Source organism: Geotrypetes seraphini, chromosome 6, assembly GCF_902459505.1.
Source record: "Geotrypetes seraphini chromosome 6, aGeoSer1.1, whole genome shotgun sequence".
Taxonomy (NCBI): Eukaryota; Metazoa; Chordata; class Amphibia; order Gymnophiona; family Dermophiidae; genus Geotrypetes; species Geotrypetes seraphini.
Genome location: NC_047089.1, coordinates 251,552,109 through 251,574,668, shown reverse-complemented (window position 1 = coordinate 251,574,668; position 22,560 = coordinate 251,552,109). Strand labels below are relative to the sequence as shown.

The 22,560-nt window shown below is 48.4% G+C and overlaps 1 protein-coding gene across 2 annotated transcripts in view; it reads right to left on the bottom strand.

Moving 5' to 3' along the window:
• The window catches only part of CFAP47 (cilia and flagella associated protein 47), a 1,062,207-nt gene that overhangs the window by 873,391 nt on the left and 166,256 nt on the right, over positions 1 to 22,560 (bottom strand). For both annotated transcript variants that reach the window (XM_033947561.1, XM_033947559.1), the window contains exons 14-15: positions 9,780 to 9,996; positions 2,038 to 2,282 (exon numbers count right to left, since the gene is read on the bottom strand). In XM_033947561.1, coding sequence (XP_033803452.1) covers positions 2,038 to 2,282; positions 9,780 to 9,996 — 462 coding nt within the window. The remainder of the gene's footprint in view (positions 1 to 2,037; positions 2,283 to 9,779; positions 9,997 to 22,560) is intronic.

Sequence of the window (22,560 nt, the reverse complement as noted above, 5' to 3'; positions counted from 1 at the left end):
CTCTCAGCCCCGATCTGCTGCCTGCCCCGATTCTCCTGCTCTCAGCCCCAATCTCCTGCTCTCAGCCCCGATCTGCTGCCTGCCCCAATCTCCTGCTCTCAGCCCCAATCTGCTGCCTGCCCCGATCTCCTGCTCTCAGCCCCAATCTGCTGCCTGCCCCGATCTCCTGCTCTCAGCCCTGATCTGCTTCCTGCCCCGATTCTCCTGCTCTCAGCCCCAATCTCCTGCTCTCAGCCCCGATCTGCTGCCTGCCCCAATCTCCTGCTCTCAGCCCCAATCTGCTGCCTGCCCCGATCTCCTGCTCTCAGCCCCAATCTGCTGCCTGCCCCGATCTCCTGCTCTCAGCCCTGATCTGCTTCCTGCCCCGATCTCCTGCTCTCAGCCCCGATCTGCTGCCTGCCCCGATCTCCTGCTCTCAGCCCCGATCTCCTGCTCTCAGCCCCGATCTGCTGCCTGCCCCGATTCTCCTGCTCTCAGCCCCGATCTCCTGCCAGCCCTGATCTGCTGCCAGCCTCGATCTGCTGCCTGCCCCAATCTCCTGCTCTCAGCCCCGATCTGCTTCCTGCCCCGATCTCCTGCTCTCAGCCCCAATCTCCTGCTCTCAGCCCCAATCTCCTGCTCTCAGCCCTATTCTCCTGCTCTCATCCCCAATCTCCTGCTCTCAGCCCCGATCTGCTGCTCTCAGCCCCGATCTCCTGCCAGCCCTGATCTGCTGCCAGCCCTGATCTGCTGCCAGCCTCAATCTGCTGCCAGCCACGATCTGCTGCCTGCCCCAATCTCCTGCTCTCAGCACCGATCTCCTACTCTTAGCCCCAATCTCCTGCTCTCAGCCCCGATCTGCTGCCTGCCCCGATCTCCTGCTCTCAGCCCCGATCTCCTACTCTTAGCCCCAATCTCCTGCTCTCAGCCCCGATCTGCTCTCAGCCCCGATCTCCTGCTCTCAGCCCCGATCTCCTGCTCTCAGCCCCGATCTGCTGCCTGCCCCCATCTCCTGCTCTCAGCCCCGATCTCCTGCTCTCAGCCCCGATCTGCTGCCTTCCCCGATTCTCCTGCTCTCAGCCCCGATCTCCTGCCAGCCCTGATCTGCTGCCAGCCTCGATCTGCTGCCAGCCACGATCTGCTGCCTGCCACGATCTGCTGCCTGCCCCAATCTCCTGCTCTCAGCCCCGATCTCCTGCTCTCAGCCCCGATCTGCTTCCTGCCCCGATCTCCTGCTCTCAGCCCCGATCTCCTGCTCTCAGCCCCAATCTCCTGCTCTCAGCCCTATTCTCCTGCTCTCATCCCCAATCTCCTGCTCTCAGCCCCGATCTGCTGCCTGCCCCGATTCTCCTGCTCTCAGCCCCGATCTCCTGCCAGCCCCGATCTGCTGCCAGCCTCGATCTGCTGCCAGCCTCGATCTGCTGCCAGCCACGATCTGCTGCCTGCCCCAATCTCCTGCTCTCAGCCCCGATCTCCTACTCTTAGCCCCAATCTCCTACTCTTATCCCCGATCTCCTGCTCTCAGCCCCGATCTGCTGCCTGCCCCGATCTCCTGCTCTCAGCCCTGATCTGCTTCCTGCCCCGATCTCCTGCTCTCAGCCCCGATCTGCTGCCTGCCCTAATCTCCTGCTCTCGCCCCGAATCTCTCCTGCCGCCCCTGACTCTCCTGCCCTTCTTCGCAGTGCAAGCCCGTGATTTGAACCAGCAGGCTTAAAGCGGGTTAAAACCATGGGCTTGCAAAAAAAAAAAAAGTTTCCTGCTGAGAGCGTGTGCAGACCATCTACAGGCAAGGAAGATGGTCTGCGCATGCTCAAGGATCGCTCTCTAGCGATCCATGAAGTAAGTGGGGGGGCGTGCCAACAATCGCCCCCATTTGTATACAGGCCTTTAGTGAATTTGTCAGCCTGGATCGAAGGTTAGTGAATCTAGCCCTTTGTTGTTAGCCATGGATGTGGATTGTTGATTAATCCCCATAATGACAATAAACTAGATCTGTGCAAGCTTCCTATTTTTCAAATATATACATGTTTCCCTTTAAATAGCTTGGAAACTAAATACCTCTGGCAGGGCGTATAGAAAATGATATTCCTTTATCTCTGATTTGGGGTTTCCAGCTAAAATCAGCAGGATGGTTTTTCCGATTGTACAGGGTGACAGTTGTTCTAAATCCTGTTTCTACCAATAAACCAGGGATGGGTTTTAGAATCAGCTCTTCTGTGGACAGCTCCAGAGTAACAGTACCTACTGTTGCAATGACTATTACGTGGCCCGTATGTTTTGTGTTAATAGTATAATTAATCGACCTGTAAGACAAATAACATCCTTTTCATTAGTTCACATGTCGCATCTGATTGTTGAGTTACAGTGTTCAATTACGAACTTTCAATGCACAACATATACCATTAAAAAGAGATTATGTACTTACCCTGGTAAGCTCTTTTCCAGTAGATAGGTGAAATATTCTAGACAGCTGGGTTATCTGCTGCAGAAGGAATCCACTCCGGATGTTTTATTCTGCCTCTGTTGTACTTCACTGGGCTCTTTAGCTCCACCTACAGTTGGTACCCAAGCACGTAGAGCCACCCAACTCACGTGAAGTAGAGGCACCAGAAGCAACAGGCTTAAACAAAGTGTTCTGCTCAAAATGTAACTAAACAGTACCGTTAACCACCAACACAGGCTTTCAAGGAGGCCAGAAACTACTTCCCAATAAATTGAAACATATACAAATTCTTCACAGCCCCCAAGGACTGACAGGCATCCAAGAATCAGTCTGTAAGTAGGCAAAGGAAGGACAGGGCTGGGAGTACAGAATGCCTCAAATAGCTACTGGAAAAAAGAGCTTACCAGAGTAAGTACAATAGGTAAGATGTTCTAGACAGCTGGGAAGGCAAAGGCAAAAATTTGAACAACATACAAAAATACGACTTCTTAGCTCCGCAGAAAACTAAGTACTGAGGAGCCATGCGCCTATGTCGGGCGGGAAGGCACCCGTGCATGTGCGGCGCAGGTTATCGCAAACTTTCTAAAAATCTTTAAGTGGCTTTGCACTTTTAAAGTGTCCATACCGGGGCTCCATGGATGACATCACCCACTGAGATATTGACTTTTGGTAGAGTATAAATGGCCTGTGCAGTCCCTATTACACTCAGTCTTAACAAATAGCCAAGCAGAAAATAACTTGCCTGAAAAGGCAATAACATCCGAACTCCACACTTATATGGAGAAAAAGGAAAACACTGTTGGATACTGATTAGAACAAGAACCTTTCAGAAACGCCCCACAGTTCGCCAGCTAAACCAGCCAAACCCAAATGCCACTGATCTTTAAACTCCCTCAAACAACCAACAACAACAAATCCCACAGAAAAAAACCCGAACTCTTAGCAAAAACACTGAACAAAATGACAGGGTAGGGTCTGTGCAGGACTGGAGGGACTAAAAGAAAGAAAATTAGCAGGTAAGGACCTAATTTCTCCTTCATTAGCTTCACTCCAGACTGGCACAGAAACGGATGGGACATACCAAAGCAGTACCCATCATGGGTGGGACCCCCAAAGGGACGCCACAAGAACACACTTACCGAACACCGCACCCCAACATGCCTGAACATCCACATGGTAGTGTTGAATAAAGGAATGGAGAGAAGACCAAACCACAGCTTTACAAATATCCACCGGAGGCACAATAGAACTCTCAGCCCAAGAAGTTGCTTGACCCCGAGTAGAATGAGCTCTGAGAAATTCAGGAGCATGTTTCTTTTGGAGAAGGTACGCTGAAGAGATAGCCTCCTTGATCTAGTCTTGGAGGCACTGACCCCCTAATGAGGACCCGCTAAGAGGATAAAAAGACGATCTGACTTAAGGAACTCATGGGTCCGCTGAACATAAGAGTGAAGGACTCAACCGACATCCAACTTGTGCAATTGCCTCTGTTCCAACAAGCCCTCCTGACTACCCAAGACCAGGAGGACCACGGATTGGTTGACATGATACGGCAAAACCATCTTCAGAAGAAAGGATGGAACCAGCCGAAGCACGACCCACTCCCTAGAGAACTCCAGGAAGGGAGACCTACACGAAAAGGCTTGCAGTTCTGAAATGCGTCTCACGGAAGTAATGGCCACCAAGAAAACCACCTTAAGAGCAAGGTCCTTCAACGTACAGGCACTGAGAGGCTCAAACAGAGGAGAAGACTAAATTGAGATCCCAGGTAGGAACCGATGGTCAAACTGGTGGTTGAATCAACTTTGCAACTCTCAAGAACCAAAATCACATCCGGAGAACAGGCCAAGCGATTATCACACAAAAGTTTCTGCAGGATGGCCTAGAATGAGGCCTTGCCTGGTCTTCCCTGCACTGGCAACCTGCACTGGCAGGGAAGACCAGTCAAGGCCTCATTCTAGGCCATCCTGCAGAAACTCCAGAATATGAGGCAAAGCAGCTCAAAGGGAAACCACGCCATGCATGGAACACCAGTCCTCAAAAAGAACCAAACACGGACATAAACCCAAGAGGTGGAAATTCTCTGAGACCCTAAGAGAGTGAAGATCACATTATCCAAATATCCCTTCTTCCTTAGGTGAGTCCTTTCAAGAGCAAAACGTAAGACAAAAAGGACTCAGATCGTACATTGGAATGGGACCCTGAGTCAGAAGATCGGGTAAGAGGGGCAGCGAGAGAGGATTTGTCACTAGCAGATGAACCAGATCCGCATACTAAGGGCGCCTGGACCAGTCCGGAGCCACCAGGATCACACGGACAGAGTGCAGGACAATACAAAGAACTCTGCACACCAGAGGCCACAGAGGAAAGACATACAGCAGGCCATCCGTCGGCCAAGCCTGCATCAGAGCATCCAGCCCCTTGGCCTGGCAATCCCTGCATCGACTGAAGAACCTCGGTGCTTTGGTATTGACACTCATAGCCATGAGGTCTATGATCAGCCGACCCCAGGCTTGAACAATCAACTAGAAGGCTTCCAGCTCAAGACACCACTCACTGGGATCCAGTGCATGATGACTGAAAAAATCCGCCTGGACATTATTCATGCTGGCAAAGTGGGAAGCCGAGATGTCCCGGAGATGAGCCCATTCCTGAGCAGAAAGGTCTCCAGTGCCACCAGATGACTATTGGTGCCCCCCTGAGGATTGACATAGGTCACCACTGTGGCATTTTCTAAAAGAACTCAAACTGCCTTGCCCTCCAGCAAGGACTGGAATTCCACCAATACTAGCCATATGGCTCTGGTCTCCAGAACACTGATTGACCAGGACGCCTCCACCAGTGTCCAGCTGTCCTGAGCCGAGCGACCAAGACATTGAGCTCCCCAACTGAGGAGTCTGGCATCCATGAGAATCACGATCCATTGGAGCTGATCAAGACTCACTCCCTGAACCAGACTGGAAGACTGGAGCTACCAGCGAAGACTGCACCGAACCAATCCCCTGTGGGACCAGAGTCCAGATCATAAATCTGTGGCAACCGCTGACAAAGAAGTGTATACTGAAGAGGAAGCATGTGAGCCCAAACCCACCGGACTACTTCCAAGGATGCCGCCATGGACCCCAAGACCTGTAGAAAGTCTTGAGCCAAGAATCTGTGGCAACCACTGTCGAAGAAGTACATATTGAAGAGGACGCATGCGAGTCCAAACCCACCAGACCACTTCCGAGGAAGCCGCCATGGACCCCAAGACCTGTAGAAAGTCTTGTGCCAGTGGACATCGGCAATCCATCAGAGAGTGATTCTGTATCTGCAATTTGCACACCCTGGCCTCTGGAAGGAAAACTCTCCCAAAGCTGGTGTAGAAAAGCATGCTGAGATAATACAAGCACTGAGACGGAGCAAACTGGCTCTTGGCCAGTTTGTCCACCCAGCCCAAGGACTGGAGAAACTCCACAACCCGAGCTGTATCCCGGGAACTCTCCTGCAATGATTTTGCTGAAAATGCTCAAAGCAAAGCAAAGGAATCTTTGATAGGAGGCCTGAATGGGAACATGCAGATAAGCCTCCATCAGGTCGAGAGAAGTCAGAAATTCTCCAGACTTGGCAGCAGAATTACAGATTTCAGGGTTTCCATGTGATAAGACGGAACCCTGAGAGCTCTGTTGACACACCTGAGATCCACAATGGGCAAAAAAGACCCCTCCTTCTTGGGTACCACAAAGTAAATGGAACCTTCTGAGGAAGCAACCTGAGCAGTGTCTGCTGAAAAGCCCTCCTCTTCCAAGTTGCCTGATAAGGAGAGGAGAGGAAATGATCTGGCAAAGGTTATGAAAACTCCATAGCATAACAGTCCCGAATTACCTCTAGGACCCACTGATCCGTTGTGATCTCTGCCCATCCCCAGTAAAACTCCCGTAACCGGGCTCTGACCGGAACCATGGGAAGGACCAGCAATGAGTCACTTGGCCAGACAGGCGGAAGAGCAGCATCTGGAGGAGTCACGACCCTCCCAGCGGGCCCCCATACGTTGAAAGAAACGTTCTTTGGAAGGAAAAGAGGTCGCACCCCGGCCAGGGTAGTACGTATGAAACTCATTCAAGTGTCCCCGGGCAGAACCACCTTGCAAATCCTGACAAGGACGGTCCTCCAGCAATCGAGGCATAGAGTCATTCAAGGCCTGAACCAGCTTAACCAATTCCTCCCCAAAGAGAAAGAAGCCCCGAAAGGGAAACTTACTGAGCTGAGCCTTAGATGTCGCATCCACTTACCAACCCCAAAGCCACAGGTTTAGGCGAGCCACTACCCTGAGAGCCTTGGGCTTGGCCAAGGCACGCAATAGATCATAGAGTTAAGAAGCTCCCAGCTCAATCTTAGCAACTTCCTGATCCACTAAGGACCAGTCAGCCATCTCACAGTCATGAACTTTCTCAGACCACCGGAAAAAAGCCGGGCTACCAGACCGCCACAAATCACTGCCTGGACAGCCAGGGCAGCCAAATCAAAACTGTGTTTAAGAAGAGCTTCCATTTTATGGTCCTAAGGGTCTCTCAGGGCCAAGCCGCCTTCCACTAGCACAGTATGTCTGCGCGCAATAGCCGAGACCACCACATCCACCACAGGAGACTTTAAAGTATCTCTATCCCCATCTGGAATGGAGTAGAGTCTGGCCATAGACTACACCAAGCGAAAAGGTGCATCTGGAACTTTCCACTGAGCTTGCACTACATCCCAAATATCCTGATGCATAGGGAAAGAGCGGGATGCTGACCAGATCCCTATACCAGATCCCTATACCAGGTCCACAACACGAGGGGGGTCCTTAGCTTCCTCTTCAAAGTGTAAAACTGAAGACACCTGAAGAAAGAAGTCCTGCAATTCTTCCCGATGAAAAATGCGTACAACCGATGCATCCTCGCCAACCGATGCCACTGAAAAATCTCCATCCAAAACATCAGACCCCCCTAACAGATCTGAAAGGTCCTCCCCAAGATCCAAGTCCTCATCAGGAAAAAACAGATCAGCCAGAAAAGAATCCTTGTCCCTAGACACCTGGACAATGGCTGAGAGGGCTGGATAGAGGCAGCCATAGCAGGATATTGAATGGGGGTGGCCGTAAAAGAGAAAAACCCCAGACAACCCCATGACCCCCAGAATTGAAGCAGGACCCCCAGCCGCCTGTAAATAAGCCTTGCACATGGCTATCATAAAATCAAGCAAAACAACCCCAGCAGCAATCCAGAAATTATAGCAGGAGCAGAAGATACATTTAAAACCTGTTCCTGTCTCTTTAAGACAGGAGGGTCACCTGAGACCATGGGCAAAATGGACATGCTTCCCACCAAAACCGAGGGAAGGGCCGTTGCTAAACTATCACCTGAAATAATACACGGAACTGAAACCGAACTTGACCCTGCCACTACAGAAACGCCACAGTGACAAGGGAATCCCAGCCTCCCCAGCAGTCCACAACATCAAATTAGCTAGACTGCCGGCAGATGAGGAAAGCCCGGTGTGGGTGGAAGGTGAGGCCCGGGCGTCACCACCGCCTCCTGCCGCTGAGTGGTGCACGTACGAAGGGGAGCCCTGCACTCCGACACCCAAAGCCGATGCTGGTTCCCCCTCGAGACGGCTGGAACCCTTTGTGCACACACCAGCCGCATCCACCGCTTGGCACCCACATAAAACGCACTTGTGCTGCTTTTTTGAAGCGCTCATACCGAATATGCAAAAAAACCCGCACAACACCAAACAAAAACGGCGGCCTCAGGCTCACTCAATGCTCCTTATATTTCTTGTGGGTTTTTTTTTTTTTTTTTTTAAACTTCTCACAGCTCACAGCTGCCTCAAGAGAGCAGAACTCACTGGCACTCTAAACTGTATTTTGTGTTGGACAGACAGCCAGGCGTACAGTTGAGGCTCTTCTAAATTCAAAAAACCTGGGAAGGTGGGGGAAATGGGGGGGAGACTCGACTTTTCGGAGTATGGCACCCCCGAGGTTGGTAGAACCCCCAAGAGGGTCCTCCAAGCTCTGTCTGGACAGCAAAAGGGTCAAGAAAAAATCTTACCATTCCACCTACTGGAGACTGAGTGTAATAGGGGCTACCCAGCCCATTTGAACTGTAGCGACAAGTCCAGGTCTCAGTCTCTATCTATTGGCAGAGGAGCATAAACCCATCCTTTTCTGTGCCGTTCTGGAGGGACGCTAAAGAAGCAGTGAATTGTTGGGCATAGGGAGGAAGAGAGAAATACAGTGGAACCTTGGTTTACCAGCATAATTTGTTCCAGAAGCATGCTCGTAAACCAAATTGCTCGTATATCAAAGTAAGTTTCCCCTTAAGAAGTAAGGGAAACTCGCTTAATTGGTTCTACCTCCCCCCCCCCCCCCACGAGGCCTCCGGCGCGGCTCCACCCCTCCGAACCAGCATCGCCCCCCGAGAACCAGCATTGCATCCCTGTGCTGTAAGCAGCATCCCCCGCCAGCCAAGACAAACCCCTTACCTCATCTGGCACCGGCACGCAGCACCAACCCATAGGACGTGCCGGTGCCAGTGAACGAAGATCCCGCCTCTTGCCTGGGCTGGGCCTTGAGCATCTGCACATGCTCAAGGCCTTCTGTCCCTCATTTTCTCCGAGATTCTCGGGGGGGCATTCGCGGGCGGGAGCGATGCCGGTTCAAGCGGGGGGGGGGGTGCAATGCTAGTTTTCGGGGGGGGGGGCATTTGTGGGGGGTGCAATGCCAGTTCGAACGGGAGGGTTTTCGCAAATCGAGTCAACTCTCAGTTTGCGAGTCACGATTTGCGAGAATGTTTTGCTCGTCTTGCAAAACACTCACAAACCGCATTACTCGCAAACCAAGGTCTGACCGTATTGGACATGAGGCACTTTTGCTTGGGGATGAGAGGGAGAAATGTTGAATGTAGTGGTGGATGAAGAACAAAAGTAAGTGTAAATCTCCTATTTAACCTACAGTACTTTATTTTGAGGACTGTTTGTTTAATGTTTTTATAGACTGTGTACTGTACAGGATCCTAGTTACATACAAATTCAACTTAACTCGTTGTTAACCCTGGGACTGTCTGTTTCTGTTTTGAAAATGGATGGTTTCCCCATCATACAACATGTGCCATTTTCTCCCAACCTACACTTAGCTGAGGAAAGTCTCATACAAATGTAGGCAAAAGCACATATAGTGCGACTAATTTTCAGATAGCGAGATACATTGATAAAATGTTTTTCTCCTGCAGAAACTGCTAGGAGAATTGTCCTCTATCCTTTCTACTCAAATACAGAGAAATAATTTATACTGTATTCTATATTTGTCCACAAATAAGAAAGAAACTGATCCAAGTCTTACTTCTTGAATTGCCCCAGTGTGGTAATCTCAAGCACAACAGGGATGCGTGTTTTTGACATGGGCGGCACCACATGAGACAAAGGGCTGGTCTGCTGCAGCTCCTTACAATCAATTTCAAACTGAACCCAAATATATGTAGGCAAGTTATTGATGATGTACATTTGCTTTTCAGAAACAGAGCTTTTACAGACTTCCCCAAAGTCTATCAAAGAGGGACCTAGGAGAGAGAAAGCACAGTTACCTACCGCAACAGGTTTTATGCAGGGACAGCAGGCAGATATTCTCATACATGGGTGACGTCACCGACACTTTAAAAGTGCATCGCCACCTTAAGACTTTAGAAAGTTTGCGATAGCCCACACCACGCATGCGCAAGTGCCTTCCCCCCGACGCAGGGCGCGCGTCTCCCCAGTGGTGCTCCCCTGGAAAAACAGACAATCATCAAGATAATGAGGCAAGCAATTGAAAAAAAGCCAATTTTTTTTTTGAGCTTCTTGACATAACTGGAGAGACCCTGTGGCTCTATGGGTTTACAGAGTACGAGGGTAGTTGATTGCTAGGACTCAAGAAATGTTGAAGAAACATTAAGAGAAAAATAGAACACCTTAAGGTGGTATGAAAAAATGCGTTCCTTGAAGGAGTAAAGTCCTTGGTTTAGAAGGGCATCCAGTTGTAGTTCCCAGGTATAAGGGGATGAATTGTCAACATCACCCCTTGAAAAGAAGGAAAGTGCAAAAAAAAGAGACCTTCCAAGAGTACAGAGGAGGTCATAAAGCATTTAAGCAACTGCTCAATAGAGGATGATATAAAAAGACACCATTGCTAAAAAGCAAGGGTATACGGAGAAGCATGAAGACAGAGTCTTGCTCATATTCTTCCATGTCACATGGAAGTCATGTGGCATGAGAAACCTTCAAGTGCCATGCAGAAAATGTTCAAATTTGAAAAAAAGGTGGATACAGCAGCAAAGGAGAGCAAGTTCAAAAGAAATGCTCTGAGTAAAGAAGAGGCCCAAGACTGAACACTTTGGTAAAGTCACCATCGAAATTGAAGTATAGTAAGCATAGCGGAAAAGAAAAATCTGAAGACAACAAGAACAGAGTGTTGGAGCCCCAAAACACAAGCACTCCTTCTCAAGATTGAAAAAGATGAGAGGCTGTAAGAAGGGCCTGATAGTGCAAACTGCGCTAGGTGACTGGAAAGCGTAAGCACATACAGGAAGCCCTAAGGAATGATAGAAAATAAAAGGTTTCCCTGAAACCCAAAGAGCTAAAGTTCGGGAAGAGTATAAATACTACACCCGGGTGCGAAACAATAGTAGAAGCGAAAGGTGTGAAAACCAATCAAGTGGGAAGGAGAAAAAAAACTCCAGACCCCTAGAACTCAAGGATGTCAAGAGCCGAATAGCGGCAGAAAGGCGAAAGGTCCCAAACAAACAGGGAAAGAAAAATTATCCTAAAAAGGATTGAGCGGCCTCCTCCTCCCCTACAGCCACTCCCAAACCTCTGGCATAAAGTATAAAGGGATGTAGGGAACGGAGGGATAGTCTGGATGCTGCCAAGCAGACACCCTCCAACATTAGTGGAACAGTGGAAAGTACCTGGTTGATCCTGCATCGCAGCAAAAACAAGAAAAGAGCTGTAGTGACGGGGAAACTAACTGACAGGCTCTCCACCCTTATTAGTTCCCGCTAGACCGAAAAGTCAATGTTTATGGATGCTTCTGGTGGTAACACTCTGTAAGTACTAAGAAGGCAGAGTCAAGCAGCAGAAGACAACACTGTGTATCAATCAATTTGATGTACAGTAGGAATGTCGAGTCTCCTTCCAGAGCAACACCAAAAAGAAAGTCTTAATGATGAGGATATGCTCTGAAGGAACACATCAAAAAAGGCTGACATGAGTTGAATGCTGCCAACACTAGATCCTGAAGACTTCTTCAAGGTATATTGTGACTAGCAATTCATAAAGTGAAGGCATATCAAACGCAGAAATAGGAATCACCCTGTATAAAACAAGTCTCATAAAAGCCTCTGAAAATGGGGAAAAACCAGAGATTGTAATGTAAAGAGAAAATCTGTTTTAAAAAGGGAAATTGTAAAATATTGTAAAATTTCCCTAAAAATGTTGGTGAAGACTGAAGAAATAGAGTCAGGCAGTGGAAGATGATGCTATGAGCATCTGAAGCTAAAACTGAAGAAATAATAACATCATGGTCCGGGATCGATGTCGAACACTCAGTGTCGAAGGCTCAAGATGTTTTAATTTCTGCAGTGCCTTTCCGGACTGGACCGACATGGACTCAGATGACAACTGTGTTGAGGAAAACCGGTGCTGGCAAGTGATCGGTGTTGAGTGTTTGACAAGGAGCAACGGCACCGATGAAGACTCTGCTGTAGATGCAACCGGTGTCGAAGACTCAGACCGGACTGGCACTGAAAGAATCAGTGTCGATACGGGTAAGGAATGGGTTGGTACCAGCCTCAGAAAATGCTCACCCAATTCTTCCTCAAGCAAGTTGTGCATTTGGGTGTGTTTGGGTAAGCACCGATACCGCTATTTTACAGATTAGACAGGCACCGAGAGAGGCAAAGACACAATAAAAAAACACACACCCAATTCCTGTCATAGCAAGGTATCAATTGTTTGCTTAAGGGAGAGTATCAGTACCGACAGTTTTTTCTTCGGTACCGTCAGTATCACATTCCAGTTCCATAAGGATGAGATCGGGACAGGATGGTGATAGAACTCCATCAAAAACAGGATGGGGAAACACTGGTACCCATTGACTGTTCATCAGTATCATCGGCATCGCTGACTCGTCCCATACGGATGAAGTCTATGTCGAGATCAGATTCAGCCACTTACTAAACTGCAGCAAAGCTAGCATGAGTTGAACTTAAAGTGGAGTTCAAGTCTGAAGGAAAAAAACACCAGTACCGTTTGCTTTGTCGCCGGTACCATCGGTGTCAAGGTCCGGTGCCATAATGATCAATGACAAGGCACTTATGACGGGTATGGGACACATATAAACACCGGTACCATTGGCATTATCACCAGTACCCAAGGTGTCGTGCTCCGGTCCCATGAGAATGAGGCCTAATCAAGCCACTCCTCAAGATCGGGATCGGGCGCTTACAGGACTATTTCAAGGTCAGCATGACTTGACTCAATGCTAGTGTGCCCTGAGTCCCAAGTGAAGAAATCCACTTACTCAAACAGCACAAGGCGACACCAGAGGCAGGTAGTATTGCTGGTGTCGATATGTGCGGTGTCACCGAGATCGGTGTCAGAGACGATATCGACATCAGTCCTTGCTGAAAAAATGTCGACATCGCTGGATTCGTCAACGTCGAAACTTCGGCTCCACACCTCCGGTATGGGGAAGGCAAAAATAAAAAAACAAACAACCAACTGGATGAGAAAAGATGAATATTCTGTTCTTTCTGGTTCTTCTCTTTTTGATATATATATTTTTTGGGTTGTTTCTTGTTATGTTTGTAAATGGAAGACAGTGCAGTGGCTTCAAAAGAACTAAAGAAGCTAGAGCACGGCTTCGTAAAACTCAGTCAACCGCTTGACATGGAGGGAAAACAGCAGCCGAGGAAAATTAAGGTCGGAGGCTGAAGAGAAAAAATAGGCCCCCCTGAGTCAAACTCAAAGATGAGCTAAATTTAAAAGAAAGATTGCTTTAAAAAAAAAAAAAGCAATACTAAAGAAAAAATGAAGAAAAAACTGGCAGAAAATCAGAAAACCACGAAAGCGGGAAGGCAATAAAAGTTAAACAATCATTAAACGCATCTTCTTAGCTCCGCAGAAATGAAAAAACTGGGGAGATGTGTGCTCTGCGTCAGGCGGGAAGGCACTCTCGCATGTGTGATGCGGGCTATCGCGATCTTTCTAAAGTCTTAAAGTGGCAATGCACTTTTAAAGTGGTCCGTACCGGGGCTCCGTCGGTGACATCACCCATGCGTGAGAATATGCTGCCTGCTTGTCCTGGGATAAGTATAGCAACTTGAAAAAAAATAAAATCAAACTTGTGCTAATTTGATTTGCATCCTCCAGTGGTACAAATGGCAGAAGCGTTCACACAAAGAGCTCATGGGTAATTGGAGGAGAAGCTTAGCAGTTAGTGCAGTGGCCTGAGAAACCAAGGGAATTGTTTCCCTGGGAAAGTCACTTAAGTCTACATTGCCTCCGGTACAAAATAAGAATCTGTATATACCGTTTAGACTCAAAGATAAACCAAGATTTGGGGGTCAAAAAATTGGGGCCTCGGCTTATATTCAGGCCATCACCTACCCACCCACCCCTCCAGGACCTATTGCAGGCCTCCACAGGGCCTGCCACATGACCCGTTTCCCGCACCGGTCGAATCCAACCAACCCCCCACTGCGCACCCCCGACTCCATGGCAGCCTCACGGTGGGTATGATAGGAGGAATCCCCTCTGGCTCCTTTGCCTGCTGAAATTGAACATCCACACCTCACTCCCACCTCCCCCACGTACCTTTCAGGTCCCATGTGACCAGTCTGTGCACAGAGCAGGAACAATCTTCCTGCCCTCCTTCCGTTCAAGGCCGCTGTCTAATTCCACCTCCCCCACATTCCTTTTGGGTCCTTCATAGCCAGCCGGTGCACGAAACAGGAACGATCTTCCTACTCTCCTGCTCCATTCAAGGCCACTGGCTGATTAATAGCCTCAAACGGAGCAGGAAGATTGTTCCTGTGCCATGCACCGGCTGGCTACAAGAGACCCGAAAGGAACATGGGGGAGGTGGAATCAGCCAGCAGCCTCAAACGGAGCAGGAGGGCAGAAAGATTGCTCCTGCGCCATGCACTGGCTGGCCACATGGGACCAGGTGGGAGGGAGGTGTGGATGTCCAATTTCGGCAGGCACAAGAGGCAGAAGGGATTCCTCCTGTCCCGCTCACCGTGAGGCTGCCAAGGGGGGGCTGCGCAGGGAGGGGGGTGGATTTGGCTGGGGTGGGATCCCTCATATCCTGGACCACCGGGTCTTATGGCAGGGCCGGTGGAGGCCTGCAAAGCATCAGGAGGCAGGGAGATGGTACAGGGAAGTGAGGAAGGGAGGAAGGGGGGACAGGGTGCAGAGCCTGGCAGGGAGGAAAGGGGACTGGGTGCAGAGTCTGGCAGGGCAGGGAGTGAGGGAAGGAGCGCTGGGTGTAGATCCTGGTAGGGCAGGGCACTTGAATATTAAGCCCCCATCTTATATTTGAGTCAATATTTGAGTCAATATTTTTCCTCCTTTTGGGGGGGGAAATGGAGGTCTTGACTTATATTTGGATTGACTTATATTGAAAGATTAGGTTTCTTACCTCTTTTTTTTTTTTTTTTTTCAAATTCTTTGTTCATTTTTCCATCTTACATCAAGAACACAATATTACATAATTTAATCCTTGTAAACATCACTTGTATTTCTTCTAACATTATCTTAAAAACAAATTTATACCCTCCCCACAAATATTTTAATCAAAAACATCATATAAATATTATATTCTTATCTATTGATCAAACCTTTAATATAACTTTATACCCTCTCCCTATGTACTTTCAGTGGATAATGGCGTCTAATCATTGCAATAATTTGTCAATGGCCCCCAAATCTTTTTAAAATTATTATAGTTCCCTTTTTGTATGGCAATTGTTCTTTCCATTTTATAAATATGACAGCGAATTCCACCAAAATGTATAGTTAAGAACATAAGAAGTTGCCTCCGCTGGGTCAGACCAGAGGTCCATCGCGCCCAGCAGTCCGCTCCCGCGGCGGCCCATCAGGTCCATGACCTGTAAGGTGATCCTTGTCTAAATCCCCCTTGTCCTTCTATCTATACTCTTTCATAACCTATCTGGTGATATGTTGTATGGCGACTCCTGTCATAATCATTAAGTTTATTATTACTTGATGAAATTTGACTCTGCTAATCTTCCTTCTTGTAGATCTCCTCTGGAGGCTGAACTAGTGGGTAGTGCATCAATTTCAGCCTTGGCTGCAGAACTTAAAAATAACACCAACCCCCCTCTGCGAGGTCACCTGCGTGGCCACTCCCCTTGAAGTTCAGTAGGTAGCAAAGCCAAGATTATCTAATACAAACAGGAAACACAAGAAAAAGAGAGGGAGTGTGGGAACTCCTTGCTACAAATCAATGCTGCTCATGATAACCAAATACATAATCAACAACTGCCAAAAAAGGCCAAGTTAGGATAATAAGAAATTGAAACATTTCACACCTGCAAAACTGAGGAACAGGTCACTTAAGAAGAACCAGACTAAAAAGCAGAAGGGGCACCATCCCAGGACCCTTAGAACCCCATAGCCTCGGAAGCAGGCCGACCCTGGTGCCTGCTTCCGACGGGGCCCGCCAGGACAAACAGATGATCCGACAGACGGAAATCGTTAGTAGCCTAAGGCATCTCCAAAGACACCTCCAGAGACCGCAAAACATGAGTCTTAGTCTTGGAACCCGACAGAACAAATGTGGGTAGCTGAACTATCTGGTTGATGTGGACTGCTGACCCCACGTGCAGAAGAAAAGAAGGCACGGCCCTCAAAACAACTGCAGACTCCATGATGCGGAGAAAAGGATCCCTGCATGATATAGCCTGAAGCTCTGACAGACCCTGAACAGAAGCGACCGTAACGAAGAAAGCGGTCTTGACGGCAACATCTCTCAGAGAAATCCCATCCAGGGGTTCATAGATCAGATGAGCCAGTGAGTGGAGAACCAGACTCAGATCCTACGAAGGACACGGTAGTCGCAAGGGAGGCCGCAGTCTCCCCGCCCCTCCCCCCCTGTAAGAAGCATACAACATCTTGGGGAGACGCCAAAGAACCCCCGAGAGAATAGGGACCCGAACACGACAGTCCCGCAATGGGGACCCAGAAGAAGAAACTGCCAGACCCTTCCGGAAACCAGCCCACAGGAAGGCCAGAACAGGCGCCACCGACAGGGCCAAAGGATCCACGTGAACTCCTGCACACCAAGCTGAAAAGCACCTCTAGGCCTTCGCGGAGGCCAACACCGTCGAATTCCTATGGCAATGAAGAAACATGGCAATGACAGCCTTCAAGGCCGCGCGTACAGCACCAGGCTGGAAGACCAAGTCGTCCGGAACTTGAAGGGCTATCAGGCCCTGCATGAGCAATATCTGATGGCAAGGAAGACGCAGCAGACCCCTCACTGAGCTCAATTGCACCAGGTCTACATACCAAGGATGGCTGGTCCAATCCGGGGCCACTAGAAACACCGGACCTGCGTGAAATGCCACCCGGCCCAGAACACGCCCTATCATAGGCCATGGGGAAAACTAAACTAAACTAAACCTTAGGTTTGTATACCGCATCCTCTCCACAATTGTAGAGCTTGGCACGGTTTACAAGAGTTGGGAGAGAAAGGAACTCCAATGAAGGTTAAAGGATAAAGTGAGAAGAATATTAGGAGTGCTTAGTATGCCATACAGAAGTTCCCCATCCGTCCATGGTTGAACCAGAGCACCGAGCCCTGCTTTGCCGACCTCCCATCGGCAGCTGAAGAACCTGTCCACCTTCTGGTTGCCCGAGGACGCTATCAGATCGAAGGCGGGGTGACCCCACCGACGAAACATGGCTTCAAATGCTAGTCCGGACAAGGACCATTCTCCTGGGTTCAGAATCTGACAACTGAGGAAGTCTACTGGCACATCATCCACCCCTGCCACATGAGCTGAGGACAAGGTCATCAAACGCTTCTCCGCCTAGGCAACGAGCATCCGAGCCTCTAGGCTCAGCAGAGGACTCCTCATGCTTCTTTGACAGTTGACATAGGCAACCACCATCGCAATGTCCGAGAATACAAGGAGATTCCCTTGAAATCGCAGCAGGGCCAGACAGATCGTACGCATCTCCAGCCGATTGAACAACCATCTGTTTTCCAATGCAGTCCACCGACAGTGGACCGGCACAGGCTGGCAAACTGCTCTCCAACTGGAGAGACTCGTGTCCATCACCAAGGGCACCCAGTCCAAGACGCGCAGAGGGAGCCCTCTGTACAGAGTAACCAGGTTCAACCACCATACCATACATCGTTCAACCAAAATTAATTAAGAAAAAGAAAAAATTTGATCATGTTACACCGCTTCTAAAGGAAGAACATTGGCTTCCAGTAAATTATAGAATCACTTATAAAATAGCTCTACTCACACATAAAACACTTATAAATAAAGCTCCCATATTTTTAGAAAGATATCTAATTCCATAATCCTTAAGATCTGTAGATAAAGCCCTGTTAGTAGTACCTTCCTTAAAAGTTTTATACTCTAAAAGAGATATGATTTTTTTCTGTTACAGCTCCACAAATTTCACTTCCACTTAATATAAGAGAAGAAAAATCTCTTAGTAAGTTCAAAAGTCTTCTAAAGAGCTGGCTATTCAAAGACGCTTTCCAATAGATTGGTCATACTCTACAATTGATTCAGGTAGACAATTTAATAGAATAAAGCGGGTATTTGTTCCCTTACCTTTTGTGTCTTAACCCTTTCCTGGTTTTATCTTTACTTTTAATTTTTTTTTAAAAATTGTATTTACGTTTATTGTTTTTGCCCCTTCCCCCCCTTACATATAATATTGTATTGGTAATGAATATTATGTCTGTTAGTTTTATAATGTTTTTTTTTATAATTTTGGAACTTGTGTAATTCGCATTGGATTTGGACTATGCGAGGTAATCAAAATACTAAATAAACTTGAAACTTGAAACTTGAACCACTACACCATACATCTGCGAGCCATCACCAACCATGGCAACTTCACCCCAGCACATCTCACTGAGGATTCCACCGAGACAGAAGGGACAACTGAAGAGGACGGATGAGAGCTCTTGCCCACGGATCACAACTATGGTCTCCACCTTAGCTTCCCGGATTCCGTCAGAAACACTTGGTTCCTGCCCGCATGGAACCGGACTCCCGTGTACTCCAAGTCCTGCAGTGGCTCGAGGTGAATCGTCTTGAGATGGATCACCCAGCCGAGATTGTCCAGCAGTCACCGCTTGACGAACTGCCAAGCGCTTCCACTAAAGAGGGAGCTCTGATCAGCCAGTTGTCGAGGTACTTATGGACCTGCACACCCAGTGAGTGCAGATGGAAGCCAAAAACTCCCCGGGCATTTCCAGTCTGAAATGCGGAACTCACAGGAAGGCGTTCACTGCCTTCAGGTCCAGAATTGGTCTGCAATCTTCGGAGTCTTTCATTGGCATGATGAAGTAAACCGCGTTTCTCCCGGTGCCCCAGTCTCCCTTTGAAACAGGCTCTATAGCCTCCTGATCCAGCAACCTGCTCATTGTGGCTCGCACCTGGCTGGCCCTTTCCGGAATTCCTACAGGAGGGGACAGGAAGAATTCCAGCAGAGGCCGGAAAAACTGTGCCTTCCCTGTGCACGATGATTACTCACTGGGCCGAGATTACCATTTGCCATTCCGGAAGGCAGGCTGAAAGCCGCCACCGAACTGGGAGAGGGGGGACCCTCCAGAGACCTGGCATCATATTTTTTCTCTAGGGAGGGGCAGAAGGCCAAGAGTAGGAAAACTGTTGGCGTGCTGCACCTCCAAAGCGAGAACTGGAGGGAGCTCTAACGCTGTCTCGCCGCCAGGGGTCCGGCATACTGAGAAGTGCGCCAGCAGGGGCAAAAATCTGGCTGGCCCATACCCCTGGTCAGACTAGGTCTAGAGCAAGGTAGCACCTCAGGCTACAGACCTGAACGCTGGCCATAAAGTCATCCAAACCCTGGCCAAACAAGAGCGAACCCTTAAAAGGGAACCTGCTCAATGGAGCCTTTAGCTGAAGTAGCATTCAACCACTGGTGAATCCAAGTCATTAGTTGAGCAGAGCCTGAAGAAGCTCCCAGTTCAAGATGCTACAGAGTGTGTCAGGCAAAAAATTCAGACATGCCCAAGGCACAAGGAAATGGCCGTCGCAGCTTGCCCTTCCTCTGTAGCAGAAACAGAAAGACGCTGGAGATCAGAATGCAATCGTCAGTCCTGAACATCCTGCAGGACAATCCCTCCATCTGAGGAAAAAGAGGTATACTTGGCAACCTGAGCCACAGCTAAATCCACCGTCAGCAGGACCAGTTTCTAGTTGAAGTCTGATGCCATGGGATACAACTTTGCCAAGTCCAAGGATAAGGGAACCCTCCATGGACTCCCAGACCTCTAACATCACTTCCGACAAAACTGCATTGCTGCAAGGAGGCGGACTGTACATTCTGTCAGAAATCAGGTTCCGTGGTCACAGTGACCTAAAAATAAAGATGGGCAGGCGGCTGGTCTTGATGAGCCGGCACACCGCCTGCCGATCCGCAAGGTCTCAGAACCCATTGGTCTGGGTATTACTCAGATCTGCTAAATTAGCCACCTCTGCTAATTCCATCGAAGAAACAGGCGACAGCAACGGGATAGACACCAAAGCAGAAGCAAGGACGGGGACAAGCCGCCTGCTTTCTGGAACCCCAGTAAAGAAACAAGTCGTCATGCTGGCATCCGAAGGTGGAACAGACTGTTGTACTGGAGTCTGAGTGAGAGAAACAGGCAAAGCCCCTTTTTACTCCTGTTTTGTTTTGGGGTTTTTTACAGTCATATACCTCAGAGCCCCAAATTCTGGGGAAAAACATTCACCGGCGGCCAGAACCGCTCTGTGCGACCCAGATCTCACAGGATTAGCAGACTGAAGAGACTTTTTCCCGGAACAGTGATTGCATTTCACAATAGCCATCCGTGCCCAGTTTAGGCACCTCAAACGCAACAATCGCGACTCTGGTCGTATTAAAGGGCATTAGGGCCTCTCAGGAGGAGGGGAGCGCAGGATCCGCACACCTCTCACCCCCCCTTGCGGCCCGCGGAACACAAGATGGCCGCCACAGGTGCTGATTTTGACTAAAAAACGCCCGTTAAAAACACAGGAAAACGTGAAAAATGGCAATTTTAGGATTTTACAGGTGGGGGGGACCAGGGCATGCAGGGAAACCCCCCAAAACCCCAATTTGAGCATCCCCCCCAAATCAGCAAACTCTGTGACTCATAGACACCACAAAGACATGTGCTGCAATGCATTTCAATGGCAGCCAGCAATACATAGTACAAGAATAGAGAGATCAGTACCTCAGGAGCTGATTAAACTGGATTTTTCAGCTCTTCTGGCCGCCACACCTTCCCTGTCACCTCAGATCACAACCACCAGGACCACTCAGGGAAAACAGGGAAGACATGCTGCTCAGTTCCGATCCTGGCGTACCTCCTTGGAACCGCAGCAGCCTGTGCTCTACCCCTTTGCGGACGAACCAAGGGAGAGATGGCTCCTGATCCTGGAGACCCGATCCAATCTGCAGGCTGTCCAAAGGGCTTACTGCAGTTTCAGGCTAACAGAGCACCCTCCAGAAGCAAACTTTAAAATGTCTGCGATCTCCCGCCGAAGGATCACTCGCACAGAGTTGATCCGCAGCATGTGGGCAAACCTGCGGTACCAAAGAAAATAAAAGACTAGGAATTGAGAAATAAAATCCCGAGCAGAAGAAAACTAGAAGTTCTCAGCAAGGCTGCAGAAACAAACTGAACTGAACTAAACTTCAAGCCGAGTGGCCGCACAGGTGACCTCGCAGAGGGGGTTGGTTTTATTTTGAAGTTCTGCAGCCAAGGCTGGAATAGATGCACTGCGTGCTAGTTCAGCCTCCAGAGGGATTGTACAAGAATCGAGTATATACGGTAATATGTAAACCGCTTTGATTATAACCACAGAAAAGCAGAAAAAATCCCATCCCCTTTCCATAATTATTACAAGGCTGGACTCAGTGGCTTTTCCATCCTTATCTCCTTGATCAATTTCTCTAACCCCACTTCTGCCTTGATGTACATATTTCTAAAGTTTTTTGTAATATCGCTGTCTGTATACAGTCTCTTCCTCTGTAAACCGCTCTGAACTGTTTGTGATATTGCGGTATATAAAAATAAAGTTATTATTATTATTGAATAAAGACCAAATGGTCTACCCATTCTGCCCTTCCATACCTTCTACTATCCCTTACAGATCCTTTGTACTTGTTCCACGCATTGAATTCAGAGATAGTCTTTGTCTCCACCACCTCTACTGGGAGGACATTCCACAAATTCACCACCATTTCTGGGAAGAAGTATTTTTCTTGAGTCTGTTTCCTTTCACCTTCATCCTAGGCCCCCTCATTCCAGAGCTTCCTTTCAAATGAAAGAGACTTATCTCCTTTGCATTTATGCCATGGGACATAAACATCTGAACATCTCTATCTTAGCTCCGGCTTCTTATTACCTAACCGCTTTGAGGTAACAATTAAACCATCCATGTTGATGCAAACTTGCTGAGAACATTTTTCCCATGGGATCTGCATCATAATGTTGTTTTCATTACTGTCATGGATATGGATACTGAGCACCCATGCTATCTGTGCTTGCTTTTTTTGTGTGGACAAAATTTTACATTTGAAAAGACAATGCATATCCTTGTTTTTTTCCCTAACATAAACATACCCTGGGGAACACTTCCTAATAATGCAGGTAGAAACCAGGTATGTTATAGAAGGCAAATACTTTTACCTTCACTGAGGATGGACAAGTTTCAAAGTCAATATTTACAAGTAAAAAGCTTTCTACCCACTAAAATCCACTTTCACTGTGCCCTTTATGTACAAAGGAGATGTTCAAGGTTAGGGATACATGTTTGTTGGAGGAGAACCTGTTGCTAGCTCTGACCTTGTCTTAGGGCCTC